A 27,393-nucleotide genomic window follows, 5' to 3' on the forward strand; every position below is an offset into this window, starting at 1 on the left:
TGTCAACTGTGAGTTCAAATTGCTCAAACATTCATAGTGAACTAAGTGATTTTATTCTCACTGGAACACTGATTCGCCCCCAGTTTCATCTGTTCAGAACTAATCCCACAAACTTTATCTGGACATGCATCAGCCAAGATTGAACAACTCCTAAAGAGCAGGCTCTCACAAGATAGCCATCTTATATTACACATTACCTTAGATTCATCTACAGTGGATACCTCCTGTTGTCCCTTAACCAAAAAGGTTTTGAGCAGAAAATTCCAATTTCCAAAAAATATTTATTTTTTTAATAATATTTGAGATTAATACTTTTTAATAAAACCTTGGACAGGCATGGCCTGGGCCAGGTCCTTGTGCAAGAGATGTGCAGATACCTCAATCTGCACAGCAAATACAGGCTCCTCTGAAGATTACCACCTAAGAAGATTGGGTTGAGGCAAAAAAGCAAAGGTTCCTCCTCTGACCCAAAAGACATCAGGCAGATACTCCAGGATGAAGGGAGAAACTGCGGAAGAATTCACCTTGGTAGGAATCATGGCAACAGGTACTCTCTCAACAGCCCCTTCTGAAAAGTTTGGGCCACAGATTCATCCTGCAGAATAATTATTTCCAATATAGTCAGCTCTCTAAGACTTCCTTCATAAGGAATATGAAAATATCTTCCTTCCTTCATCTTTTTGTTGGAAAGATATGCAATGGGACAAAAAGTCCTCTTTTATCTTTGCCTGTCATCTGTCCACAGCTCTGCTAATGCTTACCTCCTTAAGTGGGATTCTCCTCATTTGGTTGCCCTTGTCCACTAAATGTCTAGCCAGTTATGTGTCTTTGCCTCCTGAGGCCTCAGAATTGCAAAAGGGTCTCCCAGAGAAAGCCAGGAAGACAGAGATCAGATCTGCTTTTCAGATGTCTTCAGAATGAATAGGTTCTCCTGGATCACAGTGTGATAGGGCTGGGTCACACTGCTCCTCCTCCAGGCAACTGTTTGTTTAGGTTCTGTTTTTTCATGTTTTCTTTTGGGAGCAGCGGATAGGGTCACTGAAGTTTCTCAGCTGCAGATGATGCTGGGTCCCTTTCAGCTGCACTTGCAGGATTTCACCACCATATTGGAGAGCTGCTCCACTTTAGGGGTCCTTCCAACATAGTATAAGATGGTGAGTGGCTCCAGATCTTGAGGCACACAGCAGGGGGAAGCAGAGGCTTCAGGATTCAGCGTATTGTAGAGGCCAAGCACCTGGGGAAATGGCCAAACAATAAAAAAAGAAAGTAAGGGGCATGTTTATGGCCAAATTCAGAGGGAGGAAGTAAAATGGACAGAATTGTTATTAGGCAGACAGCAGGCACCTATAAGTGATCCCAAACTGGAGCCTATAAATCTGATTTTATTGGTCTACAATTTCCAGAAACACTCAGCCAGAATGTGAGATTCTGGGAGTTGTAGTCAAAGTCATTTCTTCAGATTCTGTCTAAATCTGTATAGCTTAAAAACACTCACCCATCCTTCTACCACTGTCCAAGATATTTTAACAAGTTGTTTAACATGTGGTTATTAACATGGAACAGTTGAATAGGACCCAGCCCAAAGGAGTAAATTTCAGAGCAGCCACAGAGCATCCAAACCTCAATTCTGCATTGTTATATGCAGTTCTCTTGTATATTTTGCTCTTTAAAAAAAAGAACAGACACAGAACAACACTGGGTGTAACCATTCAACGGCCCCATTTGAGTTTCAAGAAAAACAGCTGAAAAAATCAACTTTTGTTGGCCAGCGTCTCCTAATCATGCTGGATTTAATCCAAACCATCTCAAATATCTACATTCTCCTCCCAAGTGATTAAATCCTCTACAAATCCATGAGCTCTCACTCTCTCTGCTCTACTGCACTTATTCTGAGAAAGAGAGAATGAAAATATGCCAGAAGACAGCCTGGTGAGGTTCTAATAATGGGTTTTTCTGCCTCCTCCTCCTCAGTGCTAGATCTAAATCACTAACTTTAGAGCCATGTTTCTTCTCAGGGGTTGCTGCATTTTGTGGAAAGTGATACTGGTGCAAAGTACTGGTGCAAAGGGGGAAGGAAAACATAAGCCCAAATCCTTATGTGGGCTCTAATTAGAGTAGACCCGTTGTATCAATTGATTCAATAGGTCTACTCCAGTTGGGAATGCCAACTGAATTCAGACCATAATCTGCTTTCCACCTTGCCAAAAAGGCCTCTTTCCACTGAGGAGTTGCTTTGACTGAGAAGAAATAATAATCCACTAACCATTATCTTTATGGTTTTAAAACACACATATATTGCTACAGATGCCCTCCTTGCTGTGACAGGGAAGAGTCACTTTCCAACTTCAGAAATCTTGCCTTTAAGACCTGAAATAAGGGCTGTTGTTGAATCCCCTCAAACATCTTATCTACAATCTCTGCCCTTTACCATAACCCTCCAGAGGTCATGAACTACCCGTCATCATTATGAGTGGGGAGGAGTGATTAGATTTATCATAAAAAATAAATGTATGATAAATGTATTTCCTCCTACTCCATCGTAAACAAGTAGGAGGAAAGCATTTTTTTTGTTCTACAAGTTTTGCTACTGAGAGAAATGATCCTTTCTGTACAACCAAACATCACAAGATGGAAAGGAGGAAAACTGTTGTGTTTTTCCTTTGCTCTGAAATACACATGTAAGTTTCTCTGCTTTCAGAGATGTTGATTATCTCTTGTCAATAATACTAATGGAACAACAGCAATGGTACACCAGCAACAAGAGTTGCATAAATTCTTTTTTACCAGTACTATGTGCTTGTCCTTTCTCATGGAACCTCTTTGCTGTATGGTGGAGCAGTGACCACCAATGCTAGTAACAGTTACAGTCCTTTGCCATGTAAACACTTATAACAGATATGCACAATCAGGGTGGAATAATTGTTGGACTCTATAAGTGCTGCCATGAGCAAAACTCCCCAAAGTAGGGAACTTTGGCTGGAACCCACCGAGACATATGCTAGCAAAAGCTCCCATTGCCCCAGCACACATTAGTTTGGGTTGTGGAAGAAGTTACCCAGTTTTTGTAAAAGCTCAAGTGAACTTTTAAATTACTTCAGTGCTAGAAATTTAGAGACTGAAGGAAAACTTCATGGGGGAATTCTTATGGGGTTTGAATGTTGCACTATGACTAGAGACCAGGTTTAGCCATGAAACCCACTGGGTGACCTTAGGCAAGTCATATGCTCGACCTTAGGAGAAGGCAATAGCAAACCTCTTCTGAGCAAATCTTGTAAAGAAACGCCATGATATCATCATCTTAGGGTTACCATAAATCAGGAATGACTTAAAGGCACACAATAACAACAAAATGTTCTCAAATCTCCTTTTTGCTACACCCCTTTGGGGGGCAGTCGACACTACAGTGTTGCAGCCATGAAAAGGAACAGCCACAGATTAGCTGTGGGAGCACACCTTGGCACCTTCAAGCAATGGTCTTTAATAACTCCATCCCAATCACCATGCCATTTTACTAATCTAACCCTTCCACCCCCACTTAAAGTTATTACAGTATTTTTATTCCTATAAACCAGAGATGGGGAACTGAGGTCTTCCAGACATTATCCACCTACAACCCTTACAGAATCTCTGACTGCTGCCTGTCCTGCCTGGGACTGATGGGAGATGGAGATGCTGATGCTTTCCTTTCTCTGCTAGATACAAAAAGAAACTGGCTTTTCATTTGGAGTAGATGTGAAGCAGGCAGCAAGCTGCAGCAGCACCCTATTTCTGGCTGTAGTAAGGAAGGAAGCAAAAACAACAACATACGTATGCACTAAGATGGCAAAACACAGCCAAGCATATAAGTTTGTGCAATGACTGAACGGACATGCTCATGAGTACCACTGCATGTGTGTTTCTTTATCTTCAAATAATCATTTTGGAAGGAATTTACATGTGACTGCAGTCTTAAAATATTTACTCAAAACTAAGTTCCTCTGAGTTTAGGAGAACTCCCACCCAGGAAACTAGCTTTTTGAGGCTGTTTGAACTTGTTTGAGCTTGTCTGAATTGTTGAATATGTTTTCATGTTGTTTAAAGGATTTATTGATTTCAAGTTGCAATTGTCTAAATTGTTGTTTTATCTGTTTGCCACCCTGAGATCTCATGACAAAGGGGCAGGATAACAACATTTTAAAATATTAATAGGTATATTACAGTGGCCAATGAGAATATTAAGGAGCAGCTGCCTTGGGCTGGTAGTAAAGAAAGCTGGAACAGAGACAATATCCAAATTCTAGGCTAATATTAAAAAGATTACCGTGCTGTGAGTTGTGTCTGCGCTGCGGAGGTATGGACAAGGTCCAGAGCAGAAGTTGGCAAAGTACCCCTTAGGCTCATGAACCCATTTCCAGCCCAAGTCTTGCCGGAAGTCAATGTAGAGACGACGCACACAACAGTTCTCCTCCAGGTTTCTGAAACAAATGGGTCTGGTGTAAAATCAACTCATGGTCATGAGATAAGTGATAACATCTTCCTCCCCACCTAAAGAAGTTTTCACCTGGCACTAAACATACTAGTTTTCCACTCTCCTTCCACTTCCAAGCCCACACAGAAAGAGAAACTGAATTGACATCATTACCTGGCAAGCATTTAGGAATCAAGTAAGGGTTGAGCACAAAGGTAAGAGTGTGGTTCTGTAGCGTAGCAAATCTCAAGAAGAGCCTGGAAAGTTATTTTACATGCTGAAGGCACCACTAAATGAGCAGTGGTAGAATTATACATCCAGGGTCCCAGAGCACTATCCTACCACTGCTCAATTAGGGGAAGTTTCAGCTTGTAATTATAATTCACTCTTGTTAAAACTAATTTTCCAGGTTCCGTGGCAGGTTTTATCCATAGAAAGTGTGACAAAAATAAATAAGGTTACCCTGAAAAGATCAGGCAGTTCCTTCTTAAACTGGAAGGTCAAGGGAAGTAATAGTGTCACTGTATTCTGCTTTGGTCAGGCCCCACCTGGAATATTGTGTCCAGTTCTGGGCACCACAATTCAAAAAGGACACTGAGAAACTGGAGCGTGTCCAAAGGAGGGCGACTAAAATGGTGAAGGGTCTGGAAACCATGTCCTCTGAGGAACGACTCAGGGAGCTGGGAATGTTTAGCCTGGTGAAGAGAAGGTTAAGAGGTGATATGATAGTCCTGTTTAAATATTTGAAGGGATGTCATATTGAGGAGGTAGCAAGCTTGTTTTCTGCTGTTCCAGAGAACAGGACCTGGAACAACAGATGCAAGCTACAGGAAAAGAGATTCCACCTCAACATTAGGAGGAACTTCCTGACAGTAAGGGTTGTTCGGCAGTAGAACAAACTCCCTTGGAGCGTAGTGGAGTCTCCTTCCTTAGAAGTCTTTAAGCAGAGGCTGGATGACCATCTGTCAGCGATGCTTTGATTGAGAGTAAGATAAGGGCCATGCCAAGTATACTGTAGTAAGACTCTTTCTCAACTCTTACATCCCCCAAATGACAGCGCTCTGGACAGTTTCCTCTCCATACTATGCTTCTTCACACACATACAAGTAAGCAGGCACTTTGATCAGAGAAAGAATTATACAAGGCATTTAACCTATAGATTTGTTAACATAGTAGACTCAGGGTGGGGAAAATAAGGCCTTCAGGCCAAATATGGTCCAGGGCTGTTTTTGTGGTCCCCAGGGACCCAATATTTTGGGAAAAGGGATCCCATACTGGGGGCCATGGGGTGTGGGGGGCACTTTCCTCACATTTCTTTACTCATCTGGACTGTTTTAGGCCTAGGAGATGCCTTTTTTCCAGTAGGAAATTACCTCAAAGTTGACTTTCAAGTCACCCCCATTGAAGAAAAGGCCTTTCATGGACCTGAAATGGTCTAAGAAAGGACAAAAGCATGGCATTATTACCCCTCTGTACCCTTTAGACCACGCTGGGGACATCTGGAGACAAAAAGTGTACATGAGTGGGGTTGGGGATGATACAGAACTCAGTGCTATGGTTATGGGGGGAGTGCAACCCCATAAGCCCTGACAGTTGCCCATCCCTGCAGTAGACATGTTGACTATTCCGAAGTCGTCACCTACTTTCTTTCCTGGTTTTAGAAAGGCCTTTCCTGGGTCTAATACAGCTCAGGCTGTGGGATGTCAAACAGTTTTTAAAAATGTAAAATAACTTCAGAGAGAGGGAGGCATAGTCATACGTATGGTCCTGGCAGGGGAGAGGAGGAAGAGCCCCTGGTAGTGCTCCCTCACACCCAGCAGTTGCCCATCCAAGCAGTTACCTACACTGATAAAATGTGAAGCAAGCAGATGAACAGAGATCTTAGTTTACCGGAAGCAGTAATTGGTGTCCAGGGCTCGTTTCTTCCTCTGGCTTTTTAAGGCAGGACTTCCAAGTCTATGTGGGGGCAGCATCATCAAGATCAAGTGTGGGTTGTGAAGACCCTTCTGCTTCTTCAGGCTCCCCAGGTCTCCACGCCCATGGCTCTCCTCACTGTCGATGCCTAAGGAAGAAGGGGAACAGCAGCCATGAAATGGCATGGTTTCTTCAGAGCCTCAGTAGAAAACAGACTGAAATCTATAAAAGATGCTATGCACGGACAGCCTGGGAAGGCTTCCAGAAGCTTAGCCATCGTCAGACTCCTCTCTAAGGAGCCTTGCCATAATAAATTTGGTTGCTCTTGGCCTGAAAGTATGCTTTGCGGGTCACTTGTTGTACAATTGGTAAACTAGCGTAGGAACATTAATCTGGAATTCTTATTAGAGGTTTCAATCCCAGAGACAGGATGAAAAGCATGAATGGCTAGAGATGATGTCAGGTTTCTGGAATGGTTCAGCAGAAGGAGTATCTCAGATACAGAGCTTGTGGGTACTAATGGCCACAGCTCAGGGCCAAGAGCCAGGCAACTCAAAATGTTAGGCCTAGCCAAGCCGTTGGCTGCCCATGCCATCTTGGGCAGGTTACCCAGTTTCTCTGTGACCACATCATGCAAGCTGGAAACCAGAGGAAAACCAGCAATGCAACATCTCCTAATTCTCCAGAGAAGGAGAGAGAGAGACTTGTACAAGGTCCAGAAATTTTAATAGCAATAGCAAGTACATTTTTATACTGCTTATCAGTGCACTTAAGTACTCCCTAAGTGGTTTACAAAGTGTAAGCCAATTGCCCCCAACAAGCTGGGTACTCATTTTAGTGTGCACAATCCCTTAAAATAATCATACAGATAACATCTGCGCCATAAATTTGCCTTGGCCTAGAGGTAACTGACTGAAAAAACAATCTTATTATTTGTGGTCACTATTTTTCCAAGAATAAGGTACTATTTTTTACTCTAAGTAACAATAACACTGTCAATATTTTTTAACAAAAATTGAAACATGGCCCACTCACACCACACACTCATAATATTTCTGAAATTCATTAATTGTGACTTTAATCTTTTTGGCAGTAATATGTTCAAAAGTAATGACTCGCCTTTTTTCTAAAAATGTGACAAGTAATGTATTTTTAATATGTTGTTCCCAACCCCTAGTCTAAATGCCAGTTTAACTTTAACTGCTTCCTGCCAAAATTCCTTGGAAGTTTAGTTTGGTACTGGTACTGCAAATTGTATCAGAGATGTCAACACTACAGTTCTCAAGATGCCCTGTCTTGTATAAAGGAGTTCACTAATAAAGCAGTTTGTCTGTCATAGCTACGGGCACACATTCCTCATCTACCTACTGCCTCTCTGTTCCAAAACCCAACAATATGTGCCCACATGGAAACACAATATATGTGGTCATAAAGCAACTTGTATAGAAATGATTTACAGTAACACTACTTAGGCTGAGATAGTAGAGAAATTCTAAGGATCCCATTTGCAGCTTTCCCATCCAACCTCTCCTCTGTCACCTTTGAATCTGATCTCCAGCACTTCATTCAAGTTCTCCAGAATGACGCCATTGGACTGGAAGGTGTTGCATGGGCAATGGATGCTAATCTCCAGTCCCAGATTTGATTCTGCTGGGAGAGAGAAAATTCATGAGAACTAATCAAGTGTCTAACATAATTTCTATCCAAACAGTCCTCCATCGATTTCCATTTCCCTTGTCCATCAATGATGGGTTTTATTTGTTTGTAGTTCCTAATGTTTACATTATCCTGAACTTGCAAAAGAAACTGAAAATGGGGATGGAAGAAAAATAACAGATCCATATTCCTGCTCCATATTGCTTAGCTGAAATTACCTCATGTTCTGATATCATTGAGCATTTCACCATTTGGGACTCCAATTTATTGGCTGCCAGTGGCAAGAGGTGGGGAAACATGTAGTGTAATGACAACATAATATGGTATGCCAGTTGAAGGAGAAATTAAAGGACAGTTAAAGTGATACTGATGCAAATCAGCATTTGGCTCAAATCTCACATTTTCTGGAAGATACAAATCAATCTCATGATTAATACAATTGTAGGTTCCACACAGATTTTTGGAGTGCATGTCTCCTTGATTTTGTAGAATTCAGTCCATTTGAAAATGACTTTATGAATTATGTTGATAGGAAGACCTTGGGATGAACCACTGAATATGGAAAAGACTCTTCCAGCTCCAAAAACCTAAGTCCAAAGGCTCCAGTCCCATGGTCCCATGAGCAATACTAGTGAACTCAGCAGGATTTTTCAGTAAATATGTATAGAATTAGACTATGCAGCTCTTTCACAGTATCCTTTTGCTGTTCTTGTTGTATCACTCAAGTGATTTAGGTGACTCTAAAGAGACCTTTTCAGAGATGATCTTGGCAGAATTTATTTAGAGGGGGTTTGCCTTTGCCTTCTTCTGGGACTGAGAGTGTGTGACTTGCCCAAGGTCACCCAGTAGGATTCATTGGCCAAATGGGAATTCAAACCCTGGTCTCCAGAGTCATCTTCCAATGTTCAAAACATTACACCACACTGGCTTTTGTTGTCTTTGTGTATGTATTGTATTATTTCAAGTTGTTTCTGCCTTAGGGCAACCCTAAGGCTGGAATTTTCTTGGCAAGGAAGAAAGGTTCAGAGGAGGTCTGCCACTGCCTTCCTTTGACTTGCCCAAAGTCACACAGTGGATTTCATGGCCAAGCTGGGAATCTAACCCTGGTCTCAAAAGGTGCTACAAGATCTCTCTACGTACTGATTCTGCAAACTAACATGGCTATATCTTTGAATTCCTGGTCTCCAGAGTCAGAGTTCAGCACTCAAACCACTACACCATGTTGGATGTACATAAATTAACATGATTAAGACATTTTCCTACTGCAATCCTGTGCCAAGAATCAGAAATCCTGCAGCTGTGTTTTAGAGGGAAAATTACTATCCAAGAGTCACACGCACAGTTTGGACAATAAATTTGTACACAACAGTCAAAGTATTTGAAAATGCCTGACAGGGACATTAATGTCCTGCTTTGAACATATCTGATCTCTGATTTCACAAGCCAAACAGCATCTGACCTGATTGTTGCTAGGGTGGGAGAGTGCCTGGGAACATTAGGGGTCTCCCAATAGAGCAAACAAAGAATTCTGCCTGAAATCCTGGAAAGCCCTTGCTGTCAGTCAGAGCTAACTACATTGCACTAGTTGGAGCAATGGTTCCAGTCAAAATAAGGAAACTTCCTATATTTCTATGACAGGAGAGTACGAACCAATACATGTTGTATAAATTCACGTAACTAGTTCCAGGCCAGAGGAATAATCAGAGGTTCCTCAGGCTCAAGCAAGGAATGGCCATTGAATCTCCACCTGTTTCATCTTTCCAGCTGGTGGCAGCTGCTGAATTGCACAGCCTGTGCTCTACAGCCATGAGCATTTTCTTTTGTTATTCTCTGCCAATTGCCAAGTTCTACAGCAGCTGCTACACTACACAAGCCATAAGACCCTGGATAAGCCTGTTGTTTGCCTCTCTAACTATCACCTACATCAAAAGCTGGCTCTCTCTGTGGTGTCTTTTTCAAATGCCTAGCATTAATAGAGCTTGGCAAGTTTACTTTTTTGGACTTCAGCTCCCACAATCCTCCCAGGCAGTGAGAAGGGGATAGGATTGCTCCTCAGAAAGGGGAAGGAGGGAGAGAGGAGGAAAATGCTGTTGTTCTCCACTGCAAGTAAAGGAGAGCAAATATATATTTGATCAGGAAGACCTTTGAGATCTAAATTATGTAGCACTAATGTGTGAAATGGTATACTGAATTTATCTGTATGTGTGTATGTACATGTGTGTGTGTATGTTTTATTAGTAACTATGTTTTAAACTGTTGTAACCATTTTTTAAAAAAACAATACTGTTATTTTTGGAAAAAAAGATTTTTAACTTAATCTTGTTTTAAATTACTCTAAATTGCCTTGGATCCCTTCCCAGGAGAAAGGCAGGATATAAATTCAATAAATAAAAAGGTAGAAATAAATAAACATTCTTAGCTCAAACACCAGAAATACCACTTCTAGCATAGCTCTGTGCACTGGAGTCAATTTCCTCTTTCCTCATTTGATTTATATTTACTTTCTTTCAAGTTTTTACAGTGGAGTCCCTTTACAATAATTACATTCACCTGCAAGTGTCAAGTAAGGAAGTGATGTATGGAGATTATCAGATGGGGAAAAAGCCAAGAGTAAAAGACATACTCCCGGCATAATTGCGCAGTCATGCTGAAGATTTCCAGAAACATCATGCTCATTCAGGACTTATCTTGTGAAGATCCAGGAATACTCCAGCAACAAACCATCCCTGGGACTTCTCCGTGAATGATTTGTTGCTGGAGCATGCCTGGATTTATGATTTTATGATCTTCACAGGTTAAGTCTTGGATGAGAACAATGTGTCTCAGCACAATTGCGTGATTATGCCAGGAGTATGTCTTTTACTCCTGGCTCCCACCCCCCCCACCCCGACTGATAATCTCTTATGTGTCCCTGGCAGATCTGGTAGCAAAGAGTCATTGAGGATGTTTCGTGTTCCACCCACCTCTATGCAGCAGCCATTCACGCACAGTCTCTGTGACATCGAAGGACAGCCACTCAGGGGATCCCCGTGTCATCACATTCCGGCCACTGAGGTAGCGCTGTTTTGCAATGTACTCATCAGGCTTCAGAATCTGTATGAGCAAAAGATGTGCAAGACACAGTTCAGTTCAGAGAGGGAGGTAACTGTGTTCTCCCACACAAGTGACAAATGAAAAATGAGTTCATTTTGCATTTTTCAAATCCACATAAACCAGAACCCAATTAGACCTCAGAATTCATATTTTACTGAAGTCTGCAATGAAGTTTGCAAAAGAAGCGTCCCAAATTTCATACATCTGAAAGAAGTGTGCATAAAAAATATGCACAGTTCAAGTATTGCAGGAAAAAAATTCACACATTTTGAAAAAAATGTCCACAAAAACTCTATTTCATAGGGGAAATTGCTAAATAATGTACAACTTTTAAAAATTGTGCAGATGTGTGTATATTTATAAAACATGCAAGCATTTTATGAAATGTTAATCAAAATGTATTTTAAAATTGCATAGCCTTCTCCAACAAATAATGTGTAACCTGATACAAAACTGAAACAGAAAGAATAGAGAAAAATGAAAACATGAGTGAACTTGAGTATGACAAGGTTCACCTATCCCTAACCTAGGTTAGGGCAATCTCATATACAAGAGAATTTGGACTGTCTTTAGTCCTCCGCATGCACTATTACTGTGTTTAAGGGCTGTGTACAAGGAAGGAGAGTAGGAATGGGTATGCCACCTCAGTTGTGTCCTCCCACTCTATACATGTGTAAAAAGTGACTATCTGTAGCAGAGGATTTCCTGAGCCACCAGAGATTATCCACACAATTTAGAACCCTGGAAATTCATGCTTCTAAATCACATAGAGAACTTCCACAGACAGAGGAAGCTCACTGCAACTGACAATAGTCTTCTATTATGTGGAAGGCCATGAGGACACGGCTACCATGCTTGTTTCCCTGCCCTTACACTGGGGTAGGCAAGTACCTGCTGATGGGGACATGACAACAAACCTTTGGGACCCTGGGGGACTGCATATGCCTCATACCTTTTGGAAACCTACAATCAACTAGTTATATGTCAGAGCCTCCATAAGTGTGAAAGGAATGTTGGCTTTGACCTGTGATTCCTTCATTTCCAGCAGTGACAGATGAGTTTCCTAAGAGGAAGAAGCAACCTATCTCAGGGAGTTCAGCCTTTCATTGCTGGGAAATGTTAATTTTAAGTCTTTTTCAGGGGGTCTGTTTTATGCATGAGTGAGCTTTTTTCCCAAAACGAGGAGTAGCTTGTGGAAGGGGGCTTCAGGACTGCCCTTTGACTAATAAACAGAGTCAGGTGGCAGCCTCAAGCAGCAGCTACTGGGCTCTCTAAAGAACAAGAAGAGCCACTTATTAGATATTTCTTGCCTGGAGGTTTACATGAAATAATACCAGCTGAAGAAGGCTTCAGGGTCTCCATTTTTTGCAGTATACTAATTATGCACAAATGCACATCAAAATAATTTGTTTAAAATCCTTGTAACATACATGTCTTACTGGATCATTTTAATCCACATTTTCAAGAGAAAGAGGTGAATATTTAAGGGAAGATAGATCCATAGAGATAGTGCATGACACAACTGTGATGAAATGCAACCAGGAATGTGGCTACAGGCTAAGGGCTGATCTGTACAACAGCTGGGCACATTGTACCTGCTTCAAATTCCACACATGCTGGTTCTCCTGACTGTGGCCAGCTGGTCTTGTGCCACCAGCTTCCAGCATGCCACCACAAATACTTCAAAAGCTATGCTTGCTAGGGCACTGACTTGCTTAACCCTTTGCATGATAGCACCTCTCCATAAGCACTGGCCTGTGATCAGGAAGCCAGGTTGGGCAAGATTTTCAAATGGCTGTCACTCCACTATCATGTCTTCAAAGGTGTTGAGGTGGTCAAGGGTTTCTATTTTCATGAAAGCATTTTCAGAATGAGGCATAGCATAAAGACTAGACCCATGCTTGTTATCTGTACTGGTAGAACTCTCACTTACATCAGTGTTAAGTCCTTTTCGACCAAGGCACAGTGGTAGGGATAGCAGGATGGTAATGAAAACTCTCTGACTCAGGATATAAAAGGCAGCTTTATCATTTGATAGGAATGACTTTCAGTGCCATCCTCTCATGTCAATGCATCACATGATGCATGTCAATGCAACATGGCCCCTTTTACTCTTCTGCTAGAATAGTTATGCCAATAAACAGGATCTTGGTCAAAGTGTAAGAGTAAGATGGCAAAGACCTCACTGATGACCTTGAGCCACCCACCAAAATGCAGTCTAACCAACTTCATACGAGTTGAATTCAAAGATATAGCTGTGTTAGTCTGTAGAATCAGTATGTATAGGGATCTTGCAGCACCTTTGAGACTAACTGAAAGAAAGAAGTTGGCAGCATGAGCTTTCATAGACTAATGTTTACTTCCTCAGATGCATTTGGGAAGTAGACTTTAGTCTACAAAAGCTCATGCTACTGACTTCTTTCTTTCAGTTAGTCTCAAAGGTGCTACAAGATGTTTCAACATTCAATTTCATGATGTTTTTGTGAGGCTAAAAAGTTGTGAGACAGAGTAAATCATGTTGGTTGTCCCTCTGTTACTGGCCAGTGGGTGGGATAAAAACATTTTTGAAACAAGGCAAATGCAAAATTTGATGCCACAACTTGTAAAAGCTACATTTATTGGGGGAGGGAGGAGGCAGGAGCCACTTCCAGTTTAGGGTCATGTTTGAATCTCCCTAGAGTACTTACATCACTCAGTGTGAAGATGAACCCAAATAAATTTGACCCAATAAATTTGGTAAAGCAACCTTCTCCAACTTGGTGCCCTTCATATTTTTGTGGATTACAACTCCTTTCAGGCCCAGAACATTGGGTAAGTTGTTTGTTTGAATGGATTGTGGTAGATGAAATCGAATGGGGTTGTAACTGAAAGGAATGATGTCAATTGTTGGGTTTGTGTTTTTCCCACTTTTTTCTTTTCTTTTTTTAAACTTACATGAAAATATTAATAAAAATATTTTGAAAAAAAGAACATTGAGTAAATGCACAAACATCATTCTGAGATGATGCACTGGTGTTCAGGTGCCATTTCTATATCTGCTACCATATTTAGCATTTTCTTACCTCACCTATCTGTTCATAACTCTTTAGCTAATTTGATAACCTAAATAGAACCTTCCTCACCCTACTGCAGTAATTACTGCAGTCCAGATGTTTTGGACTACAATTCCCAGCAATCCTGAAAACTAGCCATTTAGCATTTGGATTTGAAGCCCAAAATGTATGTAGGGCAAAAGGCTAGGGAAGGCAGACCTAATACAACTTGAATAATAAAAGAAAAGAAGTGGATTAATCAAGATTGCAAAAAATAGAGCACTAGTGTAGCATGAATATATAATAGTGCAATTATATACCTGACTCTGGCACAAATCCCACTGAATTCAATAGGACTTCCTCCCTGGCGGTCAGGTCAGTTCTAAGGAAGGGGGACAGGTTCAGGAGGGAGATGCAAAATCAAGAGAACCACCTTATCCAAATCTCTGCCAGGTTATCAGAGTGGAAGGAAACAGGAGTAGAATTTTGTTGCTTTGGGAGATTCCTCCAGCCACTGAATATTAGCCTCTCACTGGTTACAATTGAGATAGGAATTACATATGCTACATGTCCTCTAATTTTAAGGGTATGTTGTGGGAACAAAAAGACTTTGGCTTCTGAGAATTGAGGCCTTCCTCCAGCTCTCTCCCAACATACTCAGAGAATGCCTGCACTTCCGGATTTGCTTCTATTGATCCTGGGGACCTTTCATACTACATGATAACAGTGCCATGATTTCACTTTAACTGGCATGATTTCATCCTGTGGAATCCCGAGGCTTGCAGTTTAAGGAGAGGTATTTAGAATTCTCAGCCAAAGAACTCCATTAACTCACTATACTACAAATCCCAGGTTTCCACAGGTTAAAGTAGACTCATGGTGCTGCAATTATGCAGCGTGAAATGGTCCCTGGAAAACTGAAGGCAACACATGTTTTGTAGATGCTGGGAAGTAGTGGGGGGATTATGAAGTTAGTTTCCTCCCTCTCTCCTCTTCCTTCCCCATCCAGAATCCCCTGGGATCATGCTGGCTGGGGGAACTGTGGAAGTGATTGGGCAAAACACTAACTTCACAAGTTCTGATTACGGTTCAGTAAAATAACATTAAATGTACATACTTCGTTGTAGCCGATCCTAGGGTTTTCTTAAGAAGATTTATTCAGGGGACAGATGCCATTCCCTTCCTATTAGGATGAGAGAGTGCAACATACCCAACACCACTCAGTGGTTTCCATGTAGAGTAGGGATTTGATGCTTGGTCTCCCAGAATCCTAGTCTAATATTAGGCAACTTGTACAATGGGCCTTCAGTATGTGCGGGGGTTTGGTTCCAGGACCCCCTGTGGATATCAAAATCCATGGATACACAAGTCTCATTAAATACAAGGGCATAGTGAAATGATATCCCTCATATAAAATGGTAAAATCAAGGTTTGCTTTTTGGAATTTATATCTTTTTGGAATATTTTTAAGCCATGGATAATTCAATCAGTGGATAAAGAATCTGTGTATATGGAAGGCTGACTGTATTCAGGTTCTACACTGGCATTTCTTTCTGCTCCCAAATCCTTTTCTCACACTTCCCCCTTCCCTCTAGCTGTGATCAGAAGAATTGAATATGAGTCTGCCGTACACAAATGTGGTAAAGAGCACTGATGTAATATATGAGAAAAACTTTGAAGAACTGCTTATTATAATTTGTAGAGTGGTTATTATAGGCATCAGAAACAACCCTAATATTAAACAGAGTGAGGTGGCAGCCTCAAGCAGCAGGTACTGGGCTCTCTAAAGAACAAGCAGAGCCACTTATTAGATATTTCTTGCCTGAAGGTGAATTAAAAAAACAACGCTGGAGCCAAAATGTCTTGAGCTAGCTCTGGAAGAAACACCACACACAGCATAACCTTTATTTAAAATGCTGGAGCTGAACTGGGGTAGAGAGAGTTTATTCAAGCAGCTCTTTAATGCTATGGACAACTGCTTCACACATCTGGCTACACAACCGCCTCAGCAGAACACATGCTGAGAAAACAATGATAAGTTTAATAGTTAAGTATCAGAAATGAAAGATTAGCATTTATGTTGTGGGGTAAGTAGAAGAAGCAAGAACACATACACCTCATCAAATGGCAGGAGAGAACTTGAATCCAGAGTAAACACACTATACAGTCCCTCCCCCCACTCTGCATACCTGAAGCCCTTTCATATTGCACATGTACAGCACTATGATTCCACTTTAATGACCATGGCTGTATCTTATATAATATCCTGGTACTTGCAGTTTAAGGGAGGGTATCTAGAACTCTCAGCCAGGGAGCTCTAATACTTCACCAAACTACAAACCCCAGGAATCCCTAGGATGTAGCTATGGTTATTAAAGTGGAACTGTAGCACAATACTTGCTTGGTGTGAAAAGGTCCCAAACAAGGAGGCTTGCTTACCTGAAAAAGTTCAATGCGTTGCTCTGTGCGTTTGGCATTGGGGTTTGGTATTCGCAAAACCCGAAATTCAGCTCGGAAGAGGTTGGTGCTGTTCTTTTCTGCTGAAGACACGTTGAAGCGGAACAGGTTGGAAGTCAGTTTGGGGCAAAAAGTCAGTTCATCTAAAGAGAAAAGGATGAAACCAGAATCACAAACCAGACTTGCATACTAACTAAGCTGACACAAGAGAGAATGAACAAACTCTGTGTGTGTATGTGTTGAAACACCAAGTTACTTTCTTTATGCCTCCCTTTCATATTTGCATTTACTTCAGTAAATATGAAGCCATTTTGTTTTTTTAGAAAGCTACCGTGTTTTCCATGGCTGTAATACTACAGCAGCATAACTGCAAACCAGAAAAGATAACAACTTCTAATAGCACAGCATTAGGCATGCTTAATCACAAGTCAGTACCAGTGTATTCAATGTGGGTTGAATGTAAGTGTATGCAAAATGGCAACCTCAAATTACAATCTTAAACACAGTTATTTGCAGGGAGGAAAGATCCACTAAACTTAGGAGGACATACAGGCACCAAATTGTTCTTTCAGTTGCTTTTTAAAGATAAAATCTGGCACAAGAATAACTAAGCTAACACATCTTAGTGAGCCACAGCTGAACTGAGGGTAGGGGAAATCTCTGTAGAAATTTTGTTTGTTACAGCTATGTTGGTATACTACCATTGTAGCTGTGAGGGGGAAAAATATTAGCAAGTGACTGACTGGTTTCTGCAATAAACACATGCAGGGAGGTGAACATTCTTGACCACCTGGACATACAGTTCAAACCATAATTATGTGCAATGGAACTGCCCAGGCATATTTTCACTCCTTGTTTGAAAACACAAATCTTTGTTCACACCTCGCAGGTTTACAGCACTAAGCACTGCTGTAAATCCAGTATATTCCCAGAAAACTAAACAGAAAAATAACAAGAGTAATGTATTTAAGACAGCAAGGCTCTTGCACAATTGTAGTTCTCAAAAAGAGGAATTTTCAATGTGTAGTATTGGTTCACCCTTTAAAATAGTGAAAGAACCTCACATATTCATCTACAGAAAAAGGGTATGTCTCCTCATGACCTGTTCTGTGGGCAAATTAAAAATTCTTGGTGACATGCCACAGAGAAATATAGTCTAAGATCTCTAACATACATACATACATCTACCATTAATACTGACATCATTTTAATTATCTGTCATTTATTGATTGATTGATTCAAACTCTGAATCCATTCCATCCCAAATACTCAGAAACAGAGCAAAGAAGCAACACATTAAAAGTAATAACACCATCTGTAACACTTCCATTGTGGTTTTTTGACACCACTTTAAAAAAACTTAATATAATGATTTCATTAAGTTTTAAAACTATAACAAGTAATATTTATTTGCTAAAATAGATGGATTTTGTAAAATATTTGGTCATTTTTTAATTTTCTGTTTAAAATAAACAAATAAAAAAAAGCTTTTGCACATTTAAAGCATGTGCACCAACTGTGCCCATTGCTTTAAACACTGGATCTGGCCATAGTGGTATTAACTGCATCTTATTTGGATTACAGTAACATGCTCTACTTGGGGCTGCCTCTGAACAGTGTTCAGAAACATCTGCTGGTCCAAAGATCTGCGGTCAGACTATTAAGTGGAGAAGGTTACAGAGACCATACTACACCCTTGTTGAAACTACTCCACTGGCTGACAGTTTGTTTCTGGGCACAATTCAAAGTGCTGGTTATGACCTATAAAGTGTTTTTGGGGACAAGAGAAGGCCTTCTAGATGGCTGCCCCTAGTCTCTGAAACTCCCTTGCCAGAGAGGACAGAATGGCTCCTCCTTGTTGTACTTCCGTCAGCAGGCTAAAAACTTTTTATCCCAACAGGTTTTTAAAACAAAGTTTTTTAAAGAATAGGCTCGGGAGGCACTGCTTTTTTTAAATGAACTGTTTTAATGGAACTGTTAATAGTTTTTAAAAATCTTTTTAAATTGCATTTTATTATTTTAACCCAAGCTTTGAATTATTTCAATATTACAAATAATTTAAAGTAGGATACAAATAAATATCAGTATCATCATCTGCATGCTTGCCTAAAAGCCTCAAGATCACTCTTGTTATCTATAATGTGTTGCACCTATTGTACATATTATATATTTCTCCTTGCAATAAATGTATAATGGCTTCAGGTGAAGGGCAGGGTTGGTTGCCAGGTTTCCCTCATTATAAGGGATGATGTTCCCTATATGAGAGCTGGAAAGCTTTTCCTTTCATACAGACTGATCAAAATGCCCCCAAAATCCCGTATTTTCAGTTGTGATCCCTTTGTAAGGATAGAAATCTGACAACATATAATTTATGTGAACAATATGTTAATCTTAAACACAAAGCTTTATGCTGGGTGGGGTCCTCAGGCTGGAATTCTCTTGAAGTCTTCACTAGTGTAACTCGGAGTTATGCCAATGTAAGTACTTCTTCAGACATTGCACAAGAAGATTTCCAGTATCTTCTTGCAAAATAGTTTTCTCTAGGCTGCACTCTCTGCAGTGCTATGTGCTGTTTTCAACTGTGCTTTCTGCAATGCTCACCTCTCTAGAAACTTGCCGTCCTGAGGCAGCACGTGGCCAGTAGCCATAAGTTTTCTCTCTGCCGTGTGCTACCATCCCAGGGACAAAACACCTGGGAGGCAGAGTTTGGGGGGGGGGCACAATGGCAGAGATAGCTTTCTCTCCTGTCAGCATCTGGACAAAGGATGTAGGACTGCCCCTGAAAAATCAGCTCTGCTTTTCTATCTGAGCTAAGCTCCCCTTGTCCTGCTATCTCACTTCCTCTGCTGGACTGAAGTCCTGGAACAGAACCTCAGCTATCTGGTTGATGGTCAGGAACAAGGACTGTTTCCTGCATATGCCATTCAGATTTGCCTGTATCAGCCCTGAAACCTCACAGGAATAGGACATTCTGAATCACCACCTGGCAGAAAAACAGAGCCATGGAAAAGTTGAAGATGAGCCACCTTTGAAGACCTGGGATCAAATCAATTGCTGAGGCAAATAGAAGGAACACTATAAAATTCTGCAACCTTTACTAGGACTATATTTCATCTACCCTCAGCAGCTTTCCCACTATAATCTAATTTCAAGAGATTTTTCAGCATGCAAACGATTTGATCCAATGAGACCAATCAAAATGGCACCTTTGTGCTACAGAGTTCAACTAGCATCTTTGCCTTGTACATGCATTAACAGTAACAGAGTGAGGAAGAAAGCACCTGACTGGGGTTATCAGAATAGGAGCACTGCAGGCCCTGAGGTTTCATGGCCAAAACCTAAGATCTAGGGACAGTGCCCGGCAATGTCACAGGAGTTGCGGGGCTGATGTCGCTCACAGCATATCATTCAAATTAACAAACACAAGTCCAACAAATGAAACAAGGGAGGAAGAGGAGCAGATGAGGTCTCTGGACAGTCAACAGCAGCCACTCTGAAGCAGTCTGCAATAATGGGGGTCAGCAACACACAATTATTATCTTTTTCTGAACACTGCTCTCACCCTGAGATTTCTCTCATCACCCTTAGCCCTGGCGAGGACATGCCAGGCCCTGATAGCTGAGAATCCTAAATTTGCCAGACTTTGGCCCAGAACTAATTTGTGAATTCCCTCTAGTGTCCTCCCAAGAATGACATTAGAGCTCCCTAGCAAGAGAATTCTACATACCTCACTAAAGTACAAATGTCAAGATTCTGGAAGATGCAGGTACAGCTGTAGAAGTGGAACCCACCTGTTATAATCATGTAGTATAGCTCTATTGCATCTCTCTACACCTGAGCTCACTGCCCTTTCATTTTGGACAGGCTCACATTTCTCTTCGCCCAGCTGTATTTGCACATCTCACTTCAAACCAACTGTCTTAATCCTTTGCTCTAGTACCACCAATGCCTTTAATCTGGGGTCTCTTTTATATCAACAGATTTTTAGTAAGCACAGCTGCATGGCAGCTGCAGCTTTTCCTTATAAAAATGGCTTCCTTCCATGCACCTATTAAATGGCATATAACGATTCACCAACTTCACCTCTATTTTCTCACACCAGCCTCCCCTCACCTGCTGCTGTCTAGATGTGTTGGACTACAATTCCAATCATTCTTGACAAGAACAGCTATTGCTTATCCTGGTTGGGGACAATAGGAGCTATAGCTCAACACATCTGGAGGACATCATGTTGGCAGAAGCTGACTTATACCCTTTCCAGTGATTCCAGATTTGATTCTTTAAATAACTTCTGTATACAGCTAAATCTGGAAATCTGGATTTCTGATCATTTCCTGTTGTTAAAAAAGGGCCTCTCCTTAAATTAAAATGGCCCAGGGGAGCAAAAAGCATGGCAAAAAATGCCCTCTGTGCCCCTTAGACAGTGTTCAGGAACATCTGGGGCAAAAGGAATTTTTATTTCTTTTGGGAGGGATGAAGTGGGAGGGTGCAGTCCTCCAAAGTGTCCTGGGGAGTTTATGCAGTCCCTTAGCCTCCTGCAGTTGCCCAATCCTCTAGTAGGGCATATCCTCCCCCACCCCGCGTGTGCAAACACACCGGTTGAGGATGATTTAACTTGCTGACTGAAGCAAGATTTGACATAGGCAATAGTTTTTGAGAGAGAGGTCCAATCCACACTGCAGAAATAATCCAGTTTGAGACTGTTTTAACTGTCCTGGCTCAGTGCTAGGGAATAATGGGAATTGTAATTTATTGTGGCACCAGAGCTCTCTGATGGAGAAGGCTACATGTCTCACAAAACTACTGCTCCCAGAATTCCCTAACATTGAGCCAGGGCAGTTAAAGCAGTGTCAAACTGGATTATTTCTGCAGTATGGACTGCACCAAAAAGAGTGAGGGGGTAAACCAAGTCTGGGACTCTGTAAGCCCTAAGAGCATTCTGGGGTGTCTGCTTCCTTTCTCTAGAAATGTGACATCAGGCAGTGAAAACTGCCATTGGGGTATTCAAGGGGCATGTCTCCAGCTATAACATTTAGAGCCTGGAAAAATTACTTTTTTGGAGTACAACGTCCAAGGATCCATGGGGGGTGCTTTGGGAATTGTTGTCCCAAAAGTTACTTTGCCAAGCTCTATGCTCAACATATATATTGCTTTGCAAGCAAGCTCCAACATTACATAAACTCAGATATTCCAGAACTCCATAAGCCTCCAGTGATCTCCTTCCAATGGAAACCAAATCCAGTTAAGTGCTGTTCCCCTGGAACTTCTCAGTACTGTGAAGCAAAGAAAGCGTAAAATACACAAGACAGTCTGCAGTGTCTTGCTAATGTCCACTAAGAAATGCTGATACCCTCTGACGTTGCTGGACATCTGCATGGGCTGAGATATTTGTTGTCTGTTCAGTCTCTGTGGCTCCATATTTCCAGATGCACAACATCTGCTCAGCATCTGTATCTTCTTCAGTACCGGCTTTGACCCCATAGAGCCTCCTCAGCATCTTTTCCACTTATCTCCAGCTGCGTATTTTCTCTTATGTGCTCCCTTCATTAGCCGTTGCTCAGCATCATGAAGAAACTATTCTGCTATTTCAGCTTCCCCTCCTCCATGATTTGCCATCTCTTTATTTCTCCAGAGCATGACAAAGCTCTCTCTTTGGATTATAACTTCAGCAACAGTCCCAGTTGGGGGTTTCTGGCAGTTAAAGCTTCCCAAAAGTAACATTTCCAAGCTCTGCAAGGCTCCATTCACAAAACCAGATGGGAGCACAGTTACCTCTTGAAAAGTGAGCCAGAAATCTTTCTCGTGGAAAATAGCTCTTCTTAGTATTTGACATCTTCAATCAGAGTTTGAAAAGGTTACTTATTTTGGCCTACAGGTCCCAAACTCCTCAAGCCAGCATGGGTGAAAAAACAATCATTTCAACCAAAGTGAACAACTGTATAGCTGAGATCACCTAAACCATGTGGAGATCCATTTCATACCAATGGCTTTCTGTTTGGGAAATCATCAGTTTTATTTAATTTCCCAGCAGCAACGAGACCACAAAGCTACTGTATGAATCGAGTCATACAAGCACACTGAAGTGGTGGAAATGAGGACTAAGTTGGTCTATGTGTTGAGAGCTGAAGTAGCCAAACAACCATTTTTGCTGCATGCCTGACTCCCAACTCAACCAAACATTTCCCTTATGGCTCCAGATTTGCTGCAGGACGTGGATTGAATAGTTATGCTTACGACTAATTGTGTCCATCCCACACCACATGACCATAGCGCCACATGCCAAGCATAACCCAAATGCACATACCTCACCGTGCCAACTCTCACTCTCCATGTATTTCACGAACAAGGAATCTTGCCCAGTGTCTGTGGTGACTACTACTCACATATGGAACATTTTAATATATGTACTCAGTCCTTCAAGAATAATTTTGGCTTCCAAGCCTCAAGAAACACTTTTTCCTCCTCATAGTCCTGGAGTGCATCTTTCCCACTCTCTCTGGTTCCTTCTATGCCTCCTCCCCTCCTACCTTAGGTTTTAGACATTGGCTTGGTTTTCTATTCACTGGCTGGATTTGGGGCTGATGTTATTCCAAGGCTCTGAAAGCGGTCCCAGCCCATGGCTTATTCCTTTGCCAGCGCTCTGGCTCCTCCACCTGCTGGGAGGGGGCTGCTCTACAGCAAGAGAGCCTGGCTTTCATAACTCCTTGGTTTTAAATGTGTTAACCTCCTAAAAGCCTGAGTCCATGTATGTTTATTCAGATTGAAGTCCCCATTAGTTCAAGGTAGAGCTTGAGAAAGCATCCCCCCCTTTTTTATTTTTTGTGATTGCAGCTCCCAAAATCCTGTGGACAGCACAGCCAGTGGCCACACCGGTTGGGGGATTCTGAGAGTTGTCGTTTTTTAAAAAGTAATTGCCAAAGCAAAGGTCCAATGGGACTTTCTTCCAAGTAAGTACACACTGGATAGCAGGATAAGTTGCTTAGAAAAGGTTCTTGCCTTTCAAAACTACTCCTCTTGTTTCTGCATGCTGCCTTCACTTGTCCCCCAAACCCTGCCATCCAATCCTGTTGTTGCTTTCTATGCACACACACACACACACACACACACACACACCCATCCACCCCACTGCCTTCTTCTCTCAGCACAGAGCTATGGAGTAATTCAAGAGCCCAGGAGGACACCTAATGGCAGGGAAGGGAACTATGGCTCTTGCCAGAACCTCACACAGCTTCCCAGATGATTGGAAAACCTGTCCATGCACTCTGGGTGCTAGCCAAGATTCCAGGCCTAGCCGGGGAAATATATTTACTGGTGGTGTGGGGTGGCAGCGAATCAAGGATTTGCAGAGGCAAAGCAGCCCACAGCCTGTGTGCCAATCTACAGACCCACAACTTCCATTTGCGGCTCAAGCACATTGGCCACGAAGCCACAGCAGAGCTGCTGAGCTGGATGAGTTTCTTTCTCCCATAGGGATGCTCTCTCCACAACAGGGACACATAGGGCTGCACTCCTGGCTGCATGGGAACACATTGATACGGGTGCAGCCATAAGTCTTTTGCAAAGACAGACCGTACATCTCATGAGGACTTGGCGGTGCTAGGAACGGCGCGTGCCAGCCTGTCTCCATGCTTAAGAATGCCACCTACATAAAACAAAACACACACGCACTGCAGTGTGCATTGCTGCAATGAGCTGTCGGGCCAACCTCTTGGCTAGACAGAGTTCTGCATCCCTGAAAGAAAAGGGATGCCTGTTGCCAAGACATTTCCTGGCCCTCGCCATCCAGGAAAATTTTTCTCCCTCTGAAAGCTGGAATCTGAAGGCAAGGAGGACCAGCCCAGTCTCCAGGCAGTTAGGCAACCTGGGTTCAAATCAAGTCTCCGATCTGGTAATCAGAATCCCAACCTCAGGTTATACATATGCCTCATCTGCACTGCAGAAATAATTGGGTTTGACACCACTTTTAACTACCCTGGCTCCATGCTATGGAATTCTGGGAACTGTAGTTAGTTGTGGCACCAGAGCAAAGCTCTGAAAGTGCCCCCTGAGAAGACAGCAAAGCTCTGATGCCACAAACAAGTACAGTTCCCAGTATTCCATAGCATGGAGCTAGGGCAGTTAAAGTAGTGTCAAACCTGATTATTTCTGCAGTGCAGATGCAGCCATACACTCACTGGGTAAGCTCAGTGCAACCACACTTTTCTACCCCAGTTAGTGTAATGCTAGACTAGGAGACCAAGGTTCGAATTCTGGCTTGAGTCAGGGAAATGTAGGTCTCCCAGTGCATTCTCTCAGCCACAGAGAATGGGAATGGCCAACATGCTCTGAAGAAGGTTGCAGGGAAAACCTTGTGATAGGGTCTCCATAAGCCAAAAATTACTTGAAGGCACAGAACAATGACAACAAAATATAAATAGAGGCCCTTGCCCTCTGAGGTTGGTCCTCTTTTCCATGAGGGGCCCCTAAGGTTGAAGGTAACCAATGGCCCTTCATAGACCCATAGCAACTATAAGCATAGCAACTTTTCTGCCTCACTTTGCCTACCTGCAAAAGAGAAATAGTTATTTTCCATGGGAACCAATGGCCCTTTGTAGACTCATAACAATCACACATTCCTGCCTCACTTTGTCTATCTGTAGAAGAGACAGAGTGACCCAGCTTAGAGGTCCTGTCCTCTGAGGCTGGTCCTCTTTTCCATGGTAGACACCCAAGGTTCAAGGCAAGCAATGGCCCTTCATAGACTTCATAGACATAGCAACCCAACCACACTCTTCTGCCTTTGGTTGCCTCTCTGTAGAAGAGAAATGGTAGGTCTACTTCCCATGGAAGACCTGCAAGGGAACCAATGGCCCTTCAGACTTCTATGAAGCCCACTCTCCACGGTGGACCTCCAAGCTCCAAGGGAGCCAATGGCCCTCCACAGACTCCTAGCAGCCCGGCTTTCCATGGTGGCCCTCCAAGGGAACCATACCCCCTTTCCCTGCTGGCCCCCCTCCAGGGCCGGGGGACCTACTGTGCTCGGGCGAGGCCTGGATCATGTCGAACTTGTGGACCTCCTTGGCGTAGTACTGGGAGTCGGAGTGGTCCTGGGCGCAGCCCTGGGCCTGCTGCCTGCCCTGCTGCTCCTGCTGCTGCCTCTCCTGCTCCATCTCCTCCAGGAGCTCGCGGGTGCTGTTGTAGAGGGCCAGCACCTGGAGGGGGACCTGGCTGGGGCCCGGCGTCTCCGGGGGGCTGGTCAGGCGCAGCTTGCTGAGGATCTGGCCCCGGATGGCCTCCACCCGCTTCCTCTTGAGGTGCTCCAGGTCCAGCGTGGTGCAGGAGGAGAGGGCCAGGCTGGCGGTGGCCAGGCTCAGCAGCGCCAGCGCCAACACCGCGCCCTCAGCGCCCATCTTCGGCCCCGCAGCAGCAGAGCCCCGGCAGGCGGCCGCCAGCGAGCAGGATGAGGCCCGGCCCCGACTCAGCCCCAAGGGCCCCGGGCATGCCGCCCCCGAGGGGCCGGAGGAGGGCGCTCAGCAGCAGGGGCCCCGAGGCTGCTTCATCCGAGGAGGGCAGGGCAGGGCAGGGGGCGAGGGGGGATCCCCGATCACCCCGGCCCTGGCCTCCCCCCAAGTCCCCCCGAGCTCTCGCCTTGCCTTCTTTTCTTCCTCCTTTCCCTTCCCTTCTTTCTTTCCTTTCTTCCTTCCTTCTCTCCTTCCCTCCCTTCTTTTCTTTCTTCCCTTCCTTCCTTCCTTCCTTCCTTCCTTCCTTCCCTCCTTTCTTTCTTTCTCTCTCTCTTTCCTCCCTCCCTTTTCCTTCCTTCTTTTCTTCCCTCCTTCCCTTCCCCCTTTCTTTCTTTCCTTCCTCCTTTCCCTTCCCTTCTTCTTCCCTTACTCTTTCCTTCTTTCTTTCCTTCCTTCCCTGTCTGTCCCCCTTGGCGCTCTCCTTTCTCTCTCTTTCTGCTCTCAGCGCCCACTGTCTGGCTGCTTCCCCTGCTTGAAATTTTATACCTCCTCCTCCTCCTTCCCCCAGTTCTTCCTCCTCCTCCTCCTCCAGTGACGCCTCTGGGGCTGAGGCTGGGCTGGGGGCTCCTTCCAAGGCCAGCCCTCCTCCGCCCGGACCCGCTTCAGTTGGAATGGAGGGGGCGGCGGAGGGCATCGCAGAGCCCCCCCAGACCCCCCCAGACAGACCCCTTCAGCCCAGAGGCTGGGTCCCCCCTCCTCCTCTGGCCCCCCTTCCTGAGATACTCTGGGTCTTCCCTGCTGAAAAGGGGACTCTCTGGAGCCCCACACATTTTAGCAACCGGCAGCTGCCAACTTCTTCTCCTCCCTCCCTCCATCTCTCCTCCTCCTCCTCCTCCTCTATGATTTCTCTCTTCTCTTTTTCTTTCCAGGATGATTCTTGGCTGGAGAGCCCAGCGCTGCCTGCTCCAAGGCTGAATGAAGTCGAGGAAAGCTCCTGCTCCCAACTTCATTCCTACAAGAGCCCTTTGCCTACTGAGGCTGCCCGCTCTGGGCCCACAACAAACTCCAACTCCCAGAATTCCATAGCCTTGAGCCAGGACAGTTAAAGCGGTGCCAAACTCGGTTATTTCTCCAGTGTGGAGGCAGCCTGATTTTTCCATAGGAGTTTATCACACTGGGCTAATTTTGGCCTTAAAAGAGAGATTAAAGCACATTTAAAGCATCCTGCAAATAAAGCAAAAATGGCAAGGAATTGCATGAATCATGATCAATTGTGCAAATAAAGGGATATCAGAAATGCGTTGTCGCTGAAATCCTGAAAGTAAAAAGATGTGCATCAATACTATTTTGTGAC

The 27,393-nt window shown here is 43.3% G+C and overlaps 1 protein-coding gene across 1 annotated transcript; it reads right to left on the reverse strand.

The window, feature by feature from the left end:
- Positions 1 to 276: 276 nt before the first annotated feature.
- Positions 277 to 26,385, reverse strand: TGFB3 (transforming growth factor beta 3). The gene is made up of 7 exons (XM_089522254.1): positions 25,613 to 26,385; positions 16,582 to 16,742; positions 10,981 to 11,110; positions 7,901 to 8,008; positions 6,338 to 6,509; positions 4,301 to 4,454; positions 277 to 1,234 (listed from the first exon to the last, which is right to left on the reverse strand). Exons 1-7 carry the CDS (start codon positions 25,986 to 25,988, stop codon positions 1,076 to 1,078), a joined length of 1,260 nt encoding a protein of 419 aa, XP_089378380.1. The 5' UTR covers positions 25,989 to 26,385; the 3' UTR covers positions 277 to 1,075.
- Between the last annotated feature and the right edge of the window lie 1,008 nt (positions 26,386 to 27,393).

Source organism: Sceloporus occidentalis, unplaced genomic scaffold (assembly GCF_023333645.1).
Source record: "Sceloporus occidentalis isolate IW3139 unplaced genomic scaffold, rSceOcc1.0.p SCAF_4, whole genome shotgun sequence".
NCBI classification, from domain to species: Eukaryota; Metazoa; Chordata; class Lepidosauria; order Squamata; family Phrynosomatidae; genus Sceloporus; species Sceloporus occidentalis.

Coding starts and splice junctions, on each gene's coding strand:
- TGFB3 (XM_089522254.1), bottom strand. CDS start 25,988: ATGGGCGCTGAGGGCGCGGTGTTGGCGCTGGCGCTGCTGAGCCTGGCC. Junction 6,510..7,900: donor GCTGGAGATCAGATTCAAAG/GTGACAGAGGAG, acceptor CTTCTTCCTTAG/GCATCGACAGTGAGGAGAGC. Junction 4,455..6,337: donor GACACCAATTACTGCTTCCG/GTAAACTAAGAT, acceptor CATTTGTTTCAG/AAACCTGGAGGAGAACTGTT.